This window comes from Mustela putorius, unplaced genomic scaffold (genome assembly GCF_011764305.1).
Source record: "Mustela putorius furo isolate JIRA1106 unplaced genomic scaffold, ASM1176430v1.1 tig00537350_pilon_pilon_pilon, whole genome shotgun sequence".
In the NCBI taxonomy this organism is placed as follows: Eukaryota; Metazoa; Chordata; class Mammalia; order Carnivora; family Mustelidae; genus Mustela; species Mustela putorius.
In genome coordinates, this window is record NW_025422471.1 from 27329519 (window position 1) to 27345633 (window position 16115).

The 16115-nt window shown below is 39.0% G+C and overlaps 1 protein-coding gene across 7 annotated transcripts in view; it reads right to left on the reverse strand.

Annotated features, from left to right (window-relative positions):
• Positions 1-2223: 2223 nt before the first annotated feature.
• The window catches only part of ARHGEF28 (Rho guanine nucleotide exchange factor 28), a 314268-nt gene continuing 300376 nt past the window's right edge, over positions 2224-16115 (reverse strand). For 5 of the 7 annotated variants that reach the window (XM_013063683.2, XM_045074450.1, XM_013063681.2 and 2 more), the window contains one exon: positions 3026-3360. In XM_013063683.2, the coding sequence (XP_012919137.2) occupies positions 3197-3360 (164 nt within the window). In that variant the 3' untranslated portion in view covers positions 3026-3196. Of the gene's footprint in view, positions 3361-16115 lie in introns of all 7 variants that reach the window. The other 2 variants (XM_013063682.2, XR_001181930.2) reach the window with 2 other exon arrangements.

Sequence of the window (16115 nt, forward strand, 5' to 3'; positions counted from 1 at the left end):
ATGTTCTCCCTTGGACAACTTAATCCGGAGGGGAGGAACTTTTTTTGCTGTACCGCCAAGCATGTGATCTGGTGTCTTTCTCGGCTTTTATCCCGTGTCTCTGGACTTTTGCTTGGGTTGCCCTCCTTGCTCACACTATCTGACCTCTCTGTGACCTGCTACCTATCCTTCAAGCCTCAGGCATCTTCTACTTTCGGACAACTCCACATATTCCTGGCCCCCAACATGCTTTTCTTATGAACTCCCATAGCAACCTGTACTTCTCCCTATCCGTTGAGTTTGTTTCTCCAATAACTTGCAGGCTAATTCTTTTTTGTTTTGCTCCTAGCAGATTGTTTGGCCTTTAGCAGGCAGTCCACTGGCTACTGAGTAAATGCACTGAATGAAGATTTCGAGATGCAAGTGAGTCGAAAGCTGACCTTAGGAAACCTCAGTCCAGCCTTATAATTAGCCACCTGCAGGCATTCAACTTCTCTCTTCACGGTTTCTGGCCGTGCAGGCATGATCCACCTGAGGACTGGCACCAAGCTTAGCAATTATTAAAAGATTATTTAATGATTTAATAATAGCTAGCATATATTGACAACTATGCCCCAGGCTCAGTTTTAAGCATGTTGCATAGATTAATCATTCACGTCTCACAGTTCAGTAAGGTAACCATCCCTCTTCAGTAGGTGAAGACAAGAAGACAGAGAGAAGTGAAGTGACACAACAAAGACACACAGCAAGCGGGAGATCTAGCTCTAAACACCAAGTTCTCTGCTGCTGAGTCTCTCACTGAAAAAGGCAGAGAAAGCTGAACACTAAGAACCTCAGGTTGGTTCTGAGTTTGAAAAGTAGTCCGAAGTCACGGGTAGGAATACACACTCCTTTTTACTCCTTTATCTGTCATCGCAAGATTAAGTCACACTCACCTTTTCCACCTTACATAACTCTACACGCCATCATAGCATACACACATGACCACGACCGTCTCAGCAGCCAGTGTTTTTGCCCTTCTCTGAATGAACAGGGTTCCAGTTGTGAGCAGACTGAAGAGAGGTACAGTACCCCCTGCAATGTGGCAGTCCTGATGGAGCTCAGGGTAGCCTGGGCCGGAAGGGAGGGGGCACAACAATCCTGAAGCCTGCAAAGGGCAGAGCAAAAGCGTTGCTCTTCTTTCCAGGACCCATCTCTAAAGGCAGGAGGAATGTTTCCCTGAAACTCTTCAGTTGGTGGGAAAAGTAGATCCTTTAGAGGAAACTTATTTATGATGTTGGGAAAATAGGGTGGTGTTCTCCTAGGATTGGTGAATTTCTGTTGGAGCCACAGAGTGAGATCCCTATTGAGATGTAAGCCCAGTGCACAGTGAGGACCAGGTGAAAAGGAAGAAGTTATCAAGAAAGCTTTTCAACTTAGCTTCAGGTAAAAAGCCATTATCTTAAATAAGGCAGTTACCAAGAGAAACCTATGACTGTAGGTAAGTCACAAGATGTTAAGGCTTCCCCAGGGTAGCTTCACGAAGACCCAAGGTTTGCAGGCCTTGAAAACCAACTGAGCACAAGTATTTTTAAAAAACTGTGTGAGGATTCTGAATATCTATTCATATTTTCACATATGGATATTTCTATATCTAATGTCAGGGGGAAAGGGAGGATATTTACAGTTATGAGAATAAGGATTTAGACTGAAATATTAGTATGGTCTTATTCAAGGGATACAGGGTTCTGGACTAAGCTTTGTTGGAGCTTTTCTCTTTAGATGCCTTTAGGAATGGAAGATGCATCTCATAATTTAGGAGTTCAGCTTGGAGGTGAAGTGATTGACTAAAATTTTAATAAGCTATATTCATTCTCAAATATTAGTCTCTTAATTTGTTATTATTATTGTGACCAAAATGGCCAGAAGCAGCAGGACTCAGGAATACCCCCAACAAAGGCTCTTTTTAAAACTACAATTTGACTTGCTCTGGGAAAATAGAAAGTGGGGATTCAACTGGCCAAACAATGGAATCTGGGTGAAATTTCTTCCCTTCCTATCACAGCCCCCTCCTGGTAAGTGTTGCAGTTCTGGGTGACCTTAGTACTCCTTGATCTTCGCATTTAGTAACAGGAGATAGTGTTTGTGTGTGAAACGTCTATTTTACTAGGGTCTTACACAGTGTTCAAATTTCAAAGTAAAATAGTGAGGTGAAAGATTTTTGACACAGACCAAAACATATACAATTATTTCTGAAGAACAAACTGAAAGCATTTCCTGGTTTATTTTCTTACAAGAGACCTATATTACTCTGAAGGTATGCTTTCCCTTGGGAGAAAGCACATACAATCAGTAAGCTTCACCCAGAAAGTGGTTTTTGTCCTTAAAGAACTGCAGGGCAGAGGTCCTCCTAGCAAGTAGTAGTTGTTCTAGCTCCCTGCACCTGTGGAGACAGGGCCCCCTCTGAGAGACCAGGGCACTAATGAAGCCTCACTATTTACATCAAAATGGACTGATTGGGGCTCTGCCTCTGGGCCGTGGTGAAGGATGATGTTCAACTGTGGCTTGAAAGCCAACCAGCATTAGGACCAAGAAATTGAGGCTGCTATGCACATGGCCCAGGTTCTAAGAGTCCAGATTGTGTCCGTAGCAGAGTGGTTGCCCAGTTGGAACAGGTGCCCAGACAAGACTCATTGGTTGCATGGTGACAACAACAGATCACCCCCAGGGAGTGAGCCCTGTGACTTCCCAAAGAGAAGCTAGCATGTAAAAAATGAGCCAAGAAAAGGCCCTTCCTACATCCTCCTCTGCCTTTTGGGGTCCTGATGCCACTCTCCCTAATTACCTGCTGTGGTTGAGAAAGTTTGCCCATCAAGATTATCACTCTTTCCATCCAGACTGCTTCCTCTAGATCTTAAAAAATGCATTCCAAAACCAGATGATCCAGTAGAAAATGCAATATGTTAGAGTCCTAACAACTTTGAAAATATTTCTGCTTATTCAAGTGAATTTCTCCTCCAGAACTCTGAAATTCGGTGTGATAAGGTAAGGATTATACAAACAGAACTGTGTTCAATAATTTAATTGGACTCATGCCCCAAAAAATGAACTTGCAGGAAATATTAAATATTACTCTTAAAGCAATTTGGACACAGTCACATGAAAATCAGGAAAAGAAAAAAAAATCTCCACACAATGCCAGGGTTTGGTTTTGTCTGGAAAAATTATGACAACACAATTAGAGGTAAACAATATTTTCTTCAGCTCCATCTCCAGTTTCCCCATCTTGTCTGGTCAGTGTCTGTAGATTTAGCTTTGCTTCTGCCATAAACGTCTGCAGCTGAGAGCCAGGTGGATTGGAGTCATGGGGGGTTGGGAACTCAGTCTGAGAGTTGTCCAAATCTGCAAAAGACAGACAACTCAGGTCAGGAGAATCAGCTTGAGGCCTGCAAAGCTGGGGAAGCTAGGACTCAGAGCTCTCTCAAAACCTAGGAAATACAGGGCCCCTACAGTCAGCCACAGACATTACCATTGAGTCCAATGAGAAGGGAACAAAATGTAATTAAATCGAAGGATTGAATCAATATATCATTAAGATGTGATTGGCTCTGTGTACAGATGTTTCCTATGGCTAAAAATAACCTTTACAAAATAATCCCAGTGAAGTGTCAAAAGGACTTATCACCATTTGTGGGCAGGTAAAACATTGCTACTGCTGAAAAAGGGGCCCACTGACTTTTAAAAACAGGTTCAAAGTCTTAGGAATAGAGTATACACTGGAATAGAGTATACACTCTAGCTACGGGCAGTGAACTAAAGGCATCTGCACAGCACCTTAACTCAGAATATCTCAAAGTCAAGGACTGACCTCAAGACTCATATGATAGAGCTGGGATTGTACTGATGTGGGCAAGGGGCAGGAAGAATAGAGTTGAAGTCTTCACCATTATGCAAATCTGTTGAGACTATACAAATCACTTAGCAAGAGTAGCCAGGTTCCTAGGGAAAACTGTTCCAATATCAACTATGACTGGCTACTGCTGCTGCTGCTGCTGCTGCTGCTGCTGCTGCTTTTTTCTTACCTAGCAACAGCAGGGCATACTCTATTCTCCCTTTTTTCTGGTAATACCCTATAATATATGGTTTAAGGGACAATGAAAGAGTTTCCTATTTGAAGAAAAGAAATGTTCTTGCTGCAAACTATTTTCTTTTCCCTCCTTCTGTTGACCACCCTTCCTGAGGCTCAGCTCTATGGCAAAATTACGAACAACTGGCTTCAGTCAGAGCAAAAATCCAGGGGAGAAAGATGTATATGGCTAGAGTCCACCTGCTCCTTGGTCAGTCATTAATCAGAAGTCATTACAATCATTGCCACATTTTATCCAAGGACTCTATTATTTAGGTGAATACACATAACTGGTAGCATTCTAATGACAAAAAAAAAAAAATACTTGTAACTTCTGTATTTAGCTATTACAGAAGGCAGGGATCAAGGCCTGGCAGGAATGAGGACTAAAATGTCCTCACATGGCTCCATCTTCAGGCATGTGATGCCCTTTGCTACATCTTCTTTCATCACTTCTCCCAGTAAGAGGCAGGGCCACTGGGAGAAGGACAGCCAGAGCACAGAAAGCAAACACGAGTAACCTGGCGGAGCTGACTGGTGCCTCTGAAGCGGACCAGGGCCCCAGGGGGAGGAGAGGGCAGAAGGAGGTAAGGCTGTACCCCACAGTTCTGCCCACAGCTCCAAATGCCAGTGGGGCACAAAGAATAAAATTTATTCACCTTTGGGTGACTTGATTTTATTAACCCTGATTCCAAATCCTATACTTTAAGAGCTAGGAACTCACTAACTACTGAAAATATAACTACTTCACAAAGATGCCTCTAACTACACGCTTGTGCCCAGAAAATGAGCATTCTCTGCCTTTCTGGGCACAAGAACCATTCTGGGCCTTTTACTGTCCTCACTCTTTAAGCCTCAAAATGTTGTAACCCACATTTTACAGCTTGGGAAACTGAGGCCCAGGCTACTTCAGTTCTTTGCCCAACACCATGCAACTAAGATCTAATCTAGATTTGAACTCAGAGGTCACTGTCATTTGCTCAGCTAATCACAATTCTCACGATTCCCATTTCTCATGGTCATGAAAAGGGCTTGACCATCTTGGCTAAATTAAGAGACCTTGAATGTTTAATACTTTATCCTCCCTAAGTACTACATTTTGAAGAGTCACTTAGCAAAAACAAAATTAAGAAAGACATCCTAAGCTCCTAAAAACAGGCACAACAATTATTATAAAATTTGCAAGCCTCCTGTATTTAATAGGGTAAATATGAACCACCACCCCCAGCAATGATTTCTCTCTGAGAGTAAGACAGATGAATCTAAAATGCCCTCTGTGCTATTTTATCATATTTGGAGACAAAGTATGCCTGTCTGTGGTCACAACAGACGTTCATGCTTTCAATTGCTTTCCCCAGCCATTGAATGAATAAAGCCATTTAACCTCTAACAACAAATATTCTGTTTCAGTACTTGTGTTTCGTATTACACAACCCAAAACACACACACTCACAGCTCAAAACTTCCATAGCAGAGGCTGGAAGATTGGAGCACAGTTCATGTAAGCCATTCCAGTGCTGCCTACTAGCCAACAGAAGGTCCAGCCAGGCTACAAAAAATACCACATGGAGAATGAACAACCATCCATTGAATGAGGTGGTTGAGAGGTGATTGGTGACAAATGCAGCCATGCCAGGCACAGTGGAAGCCCTTAATCCATGTACATTTCCTTCCTCTGGGGGTGTAAAAGATGTAGTAGAGAACCCAAAATAATAGTGAGTCTGGATCAGGCAAGTCATCTTAATGGTTTCAAGGGAAGGCATGCTCAAAAAGAGCCAAAGAACCGAGTGTATATCAGAATTCTTTTTTTTTTTAAAGATTTTTTAAGATTTTATTTATTTGACACAGAAAGAGAGCACAAACAGGGGGAGCAGCAGACAGAGGGAGAAGGAGAAACAGGTTCCCTGCTGAGCAGACAGTCCAATGTGGGTCTTGATCCCAGGACCCTGAGATCATGACCTGTGCTGAAGGCAGACAGTTAACGAACTGAGCCACCCAGACGCCCCCAGAATTTTTATCATCTCGAGTTAAGCTGTAGGTTCTAGTTCAGGAAGATACAACAAAGAATAAATGGGGTGTGTGTGGGGGGGGGGTTAATCTCCTGTGCATAGGGAAGTACAGAGATTTAATGAAAACTTTTTCAGATAAGAATAAAAATACAGAAGAACATCTCTAGGTGAGAAACAGCTTTCTGGAACCTAAAGTGACAGACTCGTGTTGCTATCCCAGATGGATGAATGGTGGTTGTTGTGGCTGTTTATCACCTGAAGGGGAACTCAATTTTCTTCTCTGTGTTCTTCCTTAGTTTCCATCTTAACTATTTAGGCAAGGCCAGACAATCTTCTTTGAAATTAGAAACTGTTCCTTGACTTCTGATTTTATTATTCCATTTCAACCCTGAAAGAACTCCAGCACAGCAACTGTATACTTCTCAAGGTCAGCCACCTTTTTCCACACTTTTTACTCCAGAGAATATGATCATTATAGGGAACCCTAAACTGAAAAAACATTTGTTAAAATAAAACCTCACTAAGAAGACAGAATTCTTGAAGAATAAAAATCATCTAATTTTGTGATCAAAATCCCTATGAATTGCTGAACATAAAGAATACCTCATTTTTTTTAAATAAGCAAAGAAATAGTAACTTAACAGAAACATAACTTCATCAGCCATAAAGCAAATGCTATTTTAATGAAACAAAACTTCAAACTACAAGGAAACTTTCAATCTAGTGTCACAATACAAATTTCCCTCTTACTTGACCTAAATGATACAATTTTATCTTTGCCATTCTTCTGGAAACTAAACAAAAGGAACATTGCTACCCTTAAAATAAAGACAAATAAGCTGAAACACATAGAAAACCCCAAGACCTGGCTAACCCAAGGGAAGAGATAAAGTCTTGGTGCAGAGCTTCCTACCTTTTTTTCATACCCTACAAACTCCATCCTTAAGAAGAAATTTTCTTAGATCCACTGTGGGGTCTAAGTCAGTCTGCTAATGAAGTTTTTAAAAATTCTAAGTCTCCACGTTTTGACTGGTACTATTCCTTTTCTCCTGTGAGGTGAGGTTAAGAAGCACCCAGGCAATCAAGGGACATGCACAGCACCATGCAAGGAGAGACACAGGCCAGACTGTTGCCTGAATTTCCCTATTTTCAGTCCTCAGATGTAACCTGTTGATTGGCATTTGCATATATCATTTTCGCAATTTGCTTACCTGCTGTTGGAATTTTAGACTATCAAGGAAGAGAATCTGGGGTGTAGGATAACTTGCAAAAATAGAAATCAGCTCCTGAAAAGGTGACACTAGCAAGAAGCAAAACCAGCCTTCCTTCCATCGGCTCATCACCATTGTAATTATTCTGCACCAACTGGATAATTGGTTTAAGACCAGACTATAAACTCAAGGTGTACAGTGCAACTGTGTGCCATATTAAAAATGAATGAAGGGCCCCCTAAGCTGAGAGTTGAATGTACTCTGTAAACCACAAGGTAAAATATAACCTTGAGCAAGTCATTTCTCCTCTTTGGGCTTCCGTTCATGAAGGATTTAACTGAAATCATTCTGACCTCTTGAACTCGTCTACTGAGAATTTATAGATCAGTGTTTTGGCTTAGTGATTCACCAAGTAATAATCTCAGGGAGCAACAAATGAATGTATTTTTTAACTGCTTTATACTCAAGAAATGCAAATGTATTACCTTAAGTTGCATCTAAGAAATGTTTTTAAGGTAATTTCCAGACATATGCCCCACCTTTCTTCCTTCATTCATCATAACAACCTATCTGAGGCCACATAGAGTCCTCAAAGGAACGTATTGGAAAGCTACCTAATGAGAAGATAATGTCCACAGTCAAAACCTGCATGTGATCTTCCCTTCAATGAACAGCAAACTTAAGAGTAACGTGTCATGAAGAAAATGTTTGTGGCAAGTCAACAAGGGTCTATCATTTAGATGTAATGTAATTAATGTAATATTTGCCTTTTCTGGATTTTCTGAATGGAAAGGCACTTTAAATCATGATAAATTTGAAGCTTTATTTAAATTTTAAAGCACCAGTGTAACTTTCATCATAAGTATCAACTGTGGAGGTCTAGACTTTAACTCAACAGTATGGCCAATGGCCAGGCACCAGCCCCAGTGCTACAAAAAGCACATTGAACCTGCTGTTGAGATCATAGATGATGACTTGCTTGGCCCTCTGTGTCTCATCCTATCCCATTCTCCCAAACAAAACTCACAAAATAGAGCTTCATATCTTCTGAGTCTTGGCTCTGTTCTTGTTTATTTTAATGAAGTGTTCTGACTTGTGCTTCTTATTAGTATAACCTTTGTGCCTGTTCCTAAAATCAAAATTCACACTTTCCTAGAATAACTCCACCTCAAAAAATTTTTGATTCATGTTCCAAGTCTGAAAAATAAGTTGTATTCCCTACTTAATGACTGATTCATGCTTATACTGTGAAACATTTAAAAAATAGTTTCCTGATGGCATTACTGGCAATCACTATTTTTTCTCAGGATCCTTAATGCAAAGCATTTTTCTTCTAATGGAAAACACTTACTGTACAGAGATTGAGGTATCTTCAGAGCAAAGGAAAATTGGTCTATGTCACTAATTTTGCCAGACTCCACTTTCCATAGTGAGCCACAAACGGGACGTGAGCCTCTGGCATGAAAACAAACCCTGAGTTGGTATCTGGAGCCAATGATCTCAATTATTGTCATGATTCCTTTACTACTCCTCATGTACCAATACTGCATCTGAACTCAAATAACAGTGCTCTGGGGGGACTATGCATGTGTGGGGTGCAGGAAGAAATTTGTAACATATAAAACCAAACTGCTGTCTTTTAAATTGTGACTGTTACAGCTGGACTTTATTTTCTTATCAGTAATTAACATACTTGGAATCATCTGTAAGTTACATAGGTGGCACTGACAAGAAACAAAGCAACTGGAGCCATTGATACAATGAATATTAACACAAGACATGTTTCAATACACCAAGCCTGTTATCCGAACTTTGCCTTGCTCTCACTCTCCTTTCTCCCCAGAAGGTGGCAACGGTAAGGACTCCTCTGACTTTCACATTAGCAAGCCTCCCAGGAGGAATGGGGCAAGTGCTACTACCTCCCCCTCTTTAGGAGGCATTTCAAAGTGTTTCTCTAAATAAGATACTAATAGGTATTAATGATGAAAGAATCCAGTGGTCAGGTAAGTCGATGCAACTCTGGGTAAATCGAGTTTATTTAGAGTTTTCTTAGAATGTTAACAGGCTCTGAGAGGGGAAAAGAGGAAGTGGCATCCCCCAAACCCAAGGAGACTTCTCTCACGGGGTGCTTGGCAGTGCTGTGTTCCATGTGACTAACTTGGGAAATGGTACAGTAGAGAGAGATAAATATATTATAGCCCAAGAAAAAGACAATCAATGACCAAGATGCCAGAATAAATCAGGGGCAGGAAGGTGAAAATAAGTGAGGTTTTCCAAATTTGGAAACTCTTAACCCTGTATATTGTGTCCGACGGTGGACCCGGGCAATAATCGTCAATGGCTGCTCAAGTTAACAGGAGAAAGGCAGATGGGGAACCTTATAATGAATGGATCAAGGTGACAATATCTGAACCCACAGATCAATTTAATATCATAAAGAGAAACATATGGTAAGCCTCATGATAGGATGCAAGAGGAAATGTACATTATGTACAGTATAGGAAATCTACTATACTATCTTTATGTGTCAGAAAAGCCTCTATCTAGTCAAATATCAAATACCTATTCCCAACTATGCAGTTTACAGGAAATACAGGAGCAGAAGAATAGGTTAAGTGACACTACAGAAAAGCTATCAGCAAAATTCAGAAGGTAGGACATTAAAAAAATTTTTTTTCTGGAAAAAATGTCTTTTCAACAAATAAAACAACTTAGTCTTTTCAAAAATTGTAAGACTTTTTTTTAAAAAGAGGCAGAGAAACTTTAGATTAAAAGAGATTTGAGGGGTACCTGGGTGGCTCAGAGGGTTAAAGCCTCTGCCTTCGGCTCAGGTCATGATCTCAGCGTCCTGGGATCGAGCCCCGCATCGGGCTCTCTGCTCTGTGGGGAGCCTGCTTCTCCCTCTCCCTCTGCCTGCCTCTCTGCCTACTTGTGATCTCTGTCTGTCAAATAAATAAATAAAATCTTTAAAAAAAAAAAGAGAGAGAGAGATTTGAGGGATATACAACCAAATGCAATGTGTGAAATTATTTGGATCCCAATTCAAACAAACCAAGGAGAAAAAACTGAGACAGAAGAAATTCAAGTACTGACACTATGATTTTGAGTCAAAACTGTTGGAATTTTTTAGGTGTAATTATGATATTGTGGTGATGTTTAAAAAAAACACTCCTTGTCTTTTAAAGAAAGAGACTAAAGTATTTTAAGATGAAATCATAGGATGTCTTGGATCTCTCATGATAACATGAGACAGAGAAAAGAGCACTGATGAACCAAGATTGGCTTGACTGTGTGTTGGTGATCATTAAAGCTGAGAATTCATTAGACAACTCGACTTTTGTGTACATTTGAAATGTCCCATGATACTTTTTTTTAAAAGAAGACTTTATTTATTTATTTATTTGACAGAGAGAGAGAGAGAGAGTGAGAGGGGGAGCACAAGCAGGGGGAGTGGGAGAGGGAGAAGCAGGCTTCCTGTTGAGCATGGAGCCCAATGCAGGACTTGATCCCAGGCCCCTGGGATCATGACCTGAGCTGAAACAGACCCTCAACTGACTGAGCCACCCAGGAGCTCCCCATGACACATTTTTAAAAGTCCATAGCTTTACATATACATGGACTATAAAATTATAAAACGTTCTCTGTTATTCCAACAAGTGTAGCTTCTGTACATCTGATATAAATGGAACACTGTGGCAATAAATTAGAATCCTCCTCTGGATGTGGAGTGTGTTTTGATCAATTTTAATGCAACTGTATGACAAGTTATTGGCAAGTATGTGTATTTAGGTTTACAACTATTTAGAAAGATATACAATTTATATGAATCTATTCCATAAAATAGATGAGGTTCATTTGAGTTTATAGCTACTCATAAAAAGTGATACAGATTCAAGCATGGTCCTTTGCTTTTGCCTAGAAAATCTTACACTTCCTAAGTGAACTATAATTCAGAATAGATCTTTTATACCCTGGATGTATTTGTGGATGGCAACAAATTGACCAGTTTCTCTTGGAATTTAGATTTCTATTCTTTAGCCTTTGAGTTTACCTAAAACTAAAAAGTACATTTAAGAAATAGAAAGTAGGGGCGCCTGGGTGGCTCAGTGGGTTAAAGACTCTGCCTTTGGCTCAGGTCATGATCCCAGGGTTCTGGAATAGAGCCCTGCATTGGCTTTCTGCTCAGCAGAGAGCCTGCTTCCTCTTCTCTCTCTCTGCCTGCCTCTCTGCCTACCTGTGATCTCTGTCTGTCAAATAAGTAAATAAAATCTTTAAAAAAATTTAAAAAAAGAAATAGAAAGCAAATGCATCTAAGATATTAATATCAAAGTATTATATATATATAATGCACTATATATATTTTGACAATATATACTTATATATTGTCAAAGGAATTAGTTAATATATGATTCAAAAATTTTATCTACTTAGAGTCCTGAGAATCATCACTTTGGAATTCTTATGTGTAGAAAGTAGTTTAAAATTTCATTTAGTCTAGGGTGCCTGGGTGGCTCAGTTGGTTAAGCCTCTGCCTTCAGCTCAGGTCATGATCCCAGGGTCCTGGGATGGAGTCCCATATCAGGCTCTTTGCTCAGCAGGGAGTGTTCTTCTCCCTCTCCTTCTGCCTCTCCCACCTGCTCATACTCTCTTTCTCTCAAATAAATAAAATCTTTTAAAAAAAAATTTCATTTAGTCTAATCCTTGTCTTCTGAGCAGAATCAAACCAAGTGTTTAGTCAAGGTAGAAGTGCATTATAGGGCTCCTCTTTTTCTGCCAACAATATTATTTGACCTTGAGCCAAAAACATTCAATTGTTATACCAATCCACAATGGTAGGTATATTGTGGAATAGGAGAGGGAGAGCCTAATACAAATAAAGACACAACTCTAAGCTGAAAACAGAACTCTAGACTACGGGACGGGGTGGGGGGCAGTGCACCTGGGTGACAGTTAAGCACCCAACTCTTGTTTTCAGCTCAGGTCACGATCTCAAGGTTGTGAGATTGAGCCTTGTGTCGGGCTCCATGCTCAGAACAGAGTCTGCCTCACATTCTCTCTCCCTCTTCCCCTCCCACTCATTCTCTCTCTCTAAAATAAATAAATCTTAAGGGGGAAAAAAAAAAACCTCATGTACCCAGAAGGCTGAAGAAAACTTCCAAAAACCATACTTATCTTCATAAAACTATTGAAAAGACATTCAACTACAAGACAAAAACACAACTCCATAAACTAACAACTATAAGAGAACAAATTTCTTGAAATTAAGAATATGCTGGCTGATTAAGAAAAAAAAAATCAAGAGCACCTGGGTGGCTCAGTCGGTTGAGCCTCCAACTCTTGGTTTCAACTGGGGTCATGAGCTCAGGGTAATGGCATCAGGCCCCACATTATGCTCTGTTTGAAGTCTCTCCCTCTGTCCCTCTCCCTATTCACTCTCACACTCTCTAATAAATCCTCTAAAAAAAAATAATGGACTAGTAGGAGGTTAAGGACAAGAAAATCTCCCAGAAAGTAGAACAAAAACATGAAAAACTGGAAATAGAAAAAGCAAAAAATCAGAGGACCCAAGAGGTCCCACTTATAACCAGAAATAGTTCTAATAAGATAATAATGAATGGAAGCAGATTTTAAGGAAAGTTTTCCAGAACTGAAGGAAATATCTCTAGATTGCAAGATCCTAATGAAAAACCAGTAAAAGTGGCTTTAACAAAAGACCATACTAAGACATATAATACAATTCATCCAAGAAGGGATAAAAAGAGAATTCTAAAGGTTTCCAAAATTAAGAACAGGTCACAAAAGATTAGAAATAAGACTTCTCAATCACAACAACTCAGAGAAGTAGAAGAATCCTTCAAAACTCTGAAAGAGAATAATTTTCCATCTAGAATTCTAAGCTTAGATATCTTACAAAACCCAAGTACAAAAGTAACAACAACAAAAAAAAAGGATAAAAAAGACCTTTCAAACTAGTTAATTGGGGAAAATGTGCTTTCAGGACAACTTCTTTTGGAAAGTTTGGAGGTTAGCTCCAGCAATTAAAGGAATAGGTCATAAAAGATAAAAAATGTGACTGAGAACATAGATCCATCACAGGAGGGATATGAACAGTGCTCCAGGTAACACCTGCATAGCAGTCCTGGACCAATCAAGGACATATTGCAACAGGCAGACAGAGGATCCTAGAAGGGAAATTTCAAGGAAATTTGAAATAAAGCTTATAGATACTGGATGTGTTGAGTATGTATGTATAAACTAATATTGGTCAGTTACAGAGAGGTGTCAGAAATTTGGAGGAAGACATAGTGGAAGGAAGGAAAAAATAAGTGGATGAAAAAGCCAGATGGTTAAAGACTCAAAAAGATAGAACAGAATACTCAAAACCAACATTATTTTAAGTAGCTTCTACACTAGGTTGATTTTTCTCCATCTTGAAAGAGCTCAGCTCTCACAAATGTCCTCTTCCAATCTTAACGTATCCATATATAACTGTAAATATGATTTCTCAGAAAACTGTTTCTCAACGTACAAAACATACTGAACCCATTTGAAAAGAATAAATGTGCCTTATGTGCATAAATAAGACTAAACACTTGAAATTCCAAAATCTGCTGTGAGGAAAAACACCTTTATAGTCAATTCACCAAAGAGGAAACCCAAAAAGCAAATAAATACAAAAAGATAGTAAGGGACGGCTGCGTGGCTCAGTGGATTAAACCTCTGTCTTAGGCTCAGGTCACAATCACAGGGTCCTGGGATCGAGCCCCGCATGAGGCTCTCTACCAGCAGGGAGCCTGCTTCCCCCCTCTCTCTCTGCCTGGCTCTCTGCCTACTTGTGATCTCTCTCTCTCTCTGTCAAATAAATAAATAAAATCTTAAAAAAGAAAAAGATGGTAAATCTCACTAGTAATTAGGTAAATCTCACTAGTAATTAGGGAAAATTGAAAAAATGTGAGTTACCATTTCATACCCATGACATTGGCAAAATTTAAAAGCCTAACAATATGAGTGTTGGGGAAGTTCTGGAAACCTGAAACTCACATATATTGCTGAGAATTATATAACTTTAGAGAGAAAACAGTGATACCCAGCAAAACCAAAGATATCCTGACCACTTTTAGGTGTTACCATGTAAATAAACTCTCATTGATTTGACAAAGAGAATGGATAAAAGGATGTTTACTGAGAGTCATTTGCAAGAGGAAAAAATTGAAACATCCTAACTGTTTATTAGTAGGGTAATGAACACACTGGTGTTTATTCCTGTAAGGGAATAGCATACAGCAGTTAAAATTAACTACCTGAGCTACATATATGAATATGCACATTTAGTGAAAAAAAAAAAAAAGGTTGCAAAAAGGCATACACATTATGTATTTATATAGAAAAATAAAAACAAAAAATAGAAGTTATTTATGCACACATGTATGTAGTAATAGCGTAAGAACATACTAAATCAAGAATATGCACCAATTATATGATATTGGTTAGCTCTAAATAGGAAAACTAAGAACATTGTATCTAACATTCTAAAAAACAGGCAAAGATATCTGAAGCAAAGATGGCAACAGGTTAACATTGGCTAAATGCATTTTTTCTATAAGTCTGAAATTTTTTAATAATTAAAACTTTTAATAAAAAATACATTAAAATACACAGCAACCAATTATAATATGTAGTTTTTAATTTGGATTCTGAGTCAAAAAAAAGAAACTAGGAAAAGTATACACACACACACACACACACACACACACGAGAGAGAGAAACAATTAGGGATTTAAATAGTGACCATATGTTGATACTATGGAAGTTTTGTTCATTTTCCCCTTGATGTGATAATAGTTTTAAAAGGGAGGCTTGTCTTTTACGGATATATACTGAAATATTATGGATCAATAAACGTTGACCCATGATTTTTAGATACTGCTTCCAAATAATACTGGGTGTGCTGGGAGTTCAGCTGCTGGATGAAACACGACTGGCCATATATTCTTAAGTTTTTCAAGTCGGGTAACAGTCACTGTGTGGTTGTCATACTCCTGTTTAATTATGTACATGTTTGAAATTGTCTACAATACATTCAAACAGACAAAAAATGTCAAGCTCAATGTTTAAATCAAAATTAAGATATGCAAACTCCAGAGTCCCTATTAAGAAATAGGAACAACTGCTTAAGAGTGCACTGAATTAAATGACATGTAGGTCTCCAGCTCAGGGACACAGCACTATTTTCACGGCTCTGAAGTCCTCTAAAAGATATAAAGACCATGGATTCCTACGTACCCCATGCCAATTAGACTGACTTTCTGGAAACTGTCTGCTTCATGACCCTACCCACACTGAAAGAGTTATGCCTCTCATTTTGCTGAGAGAAGTGAATTCATTTTTCTGCCAGGTGAATAATGCAGGAACTAGACTTAGGAATTTTAATGCTGCATTTACTTCTTCCTGACTCCGTTGAGGGAAAGCATCTGTTAAAATTCTTGAGCATACAAGATCCAGTGTTTCTTATTAAAACAGAAGAAGACAAGCAATTAAATACATCCAAGCTAACTAGTTTTAACTATTTCTTAATATTATTACTGGACTTCAAAAAACACTGGTATCCAATTCTTTAAAGGTCTAAAAATGAGGTGGGTTTTTTTTTTTTTTAACAACTACAGAATTATGCAATGTCAAACAACTTACATGCCTTTTCTGTTCTGAGAAATTGGTATTTACAGGTTTCATAAAAACATAAAATTTTTTCCTTTTAGAAATGAGAAACATTATTTTTGTAATTCTATTTGTTTAAAATAACTTTTGCCAACA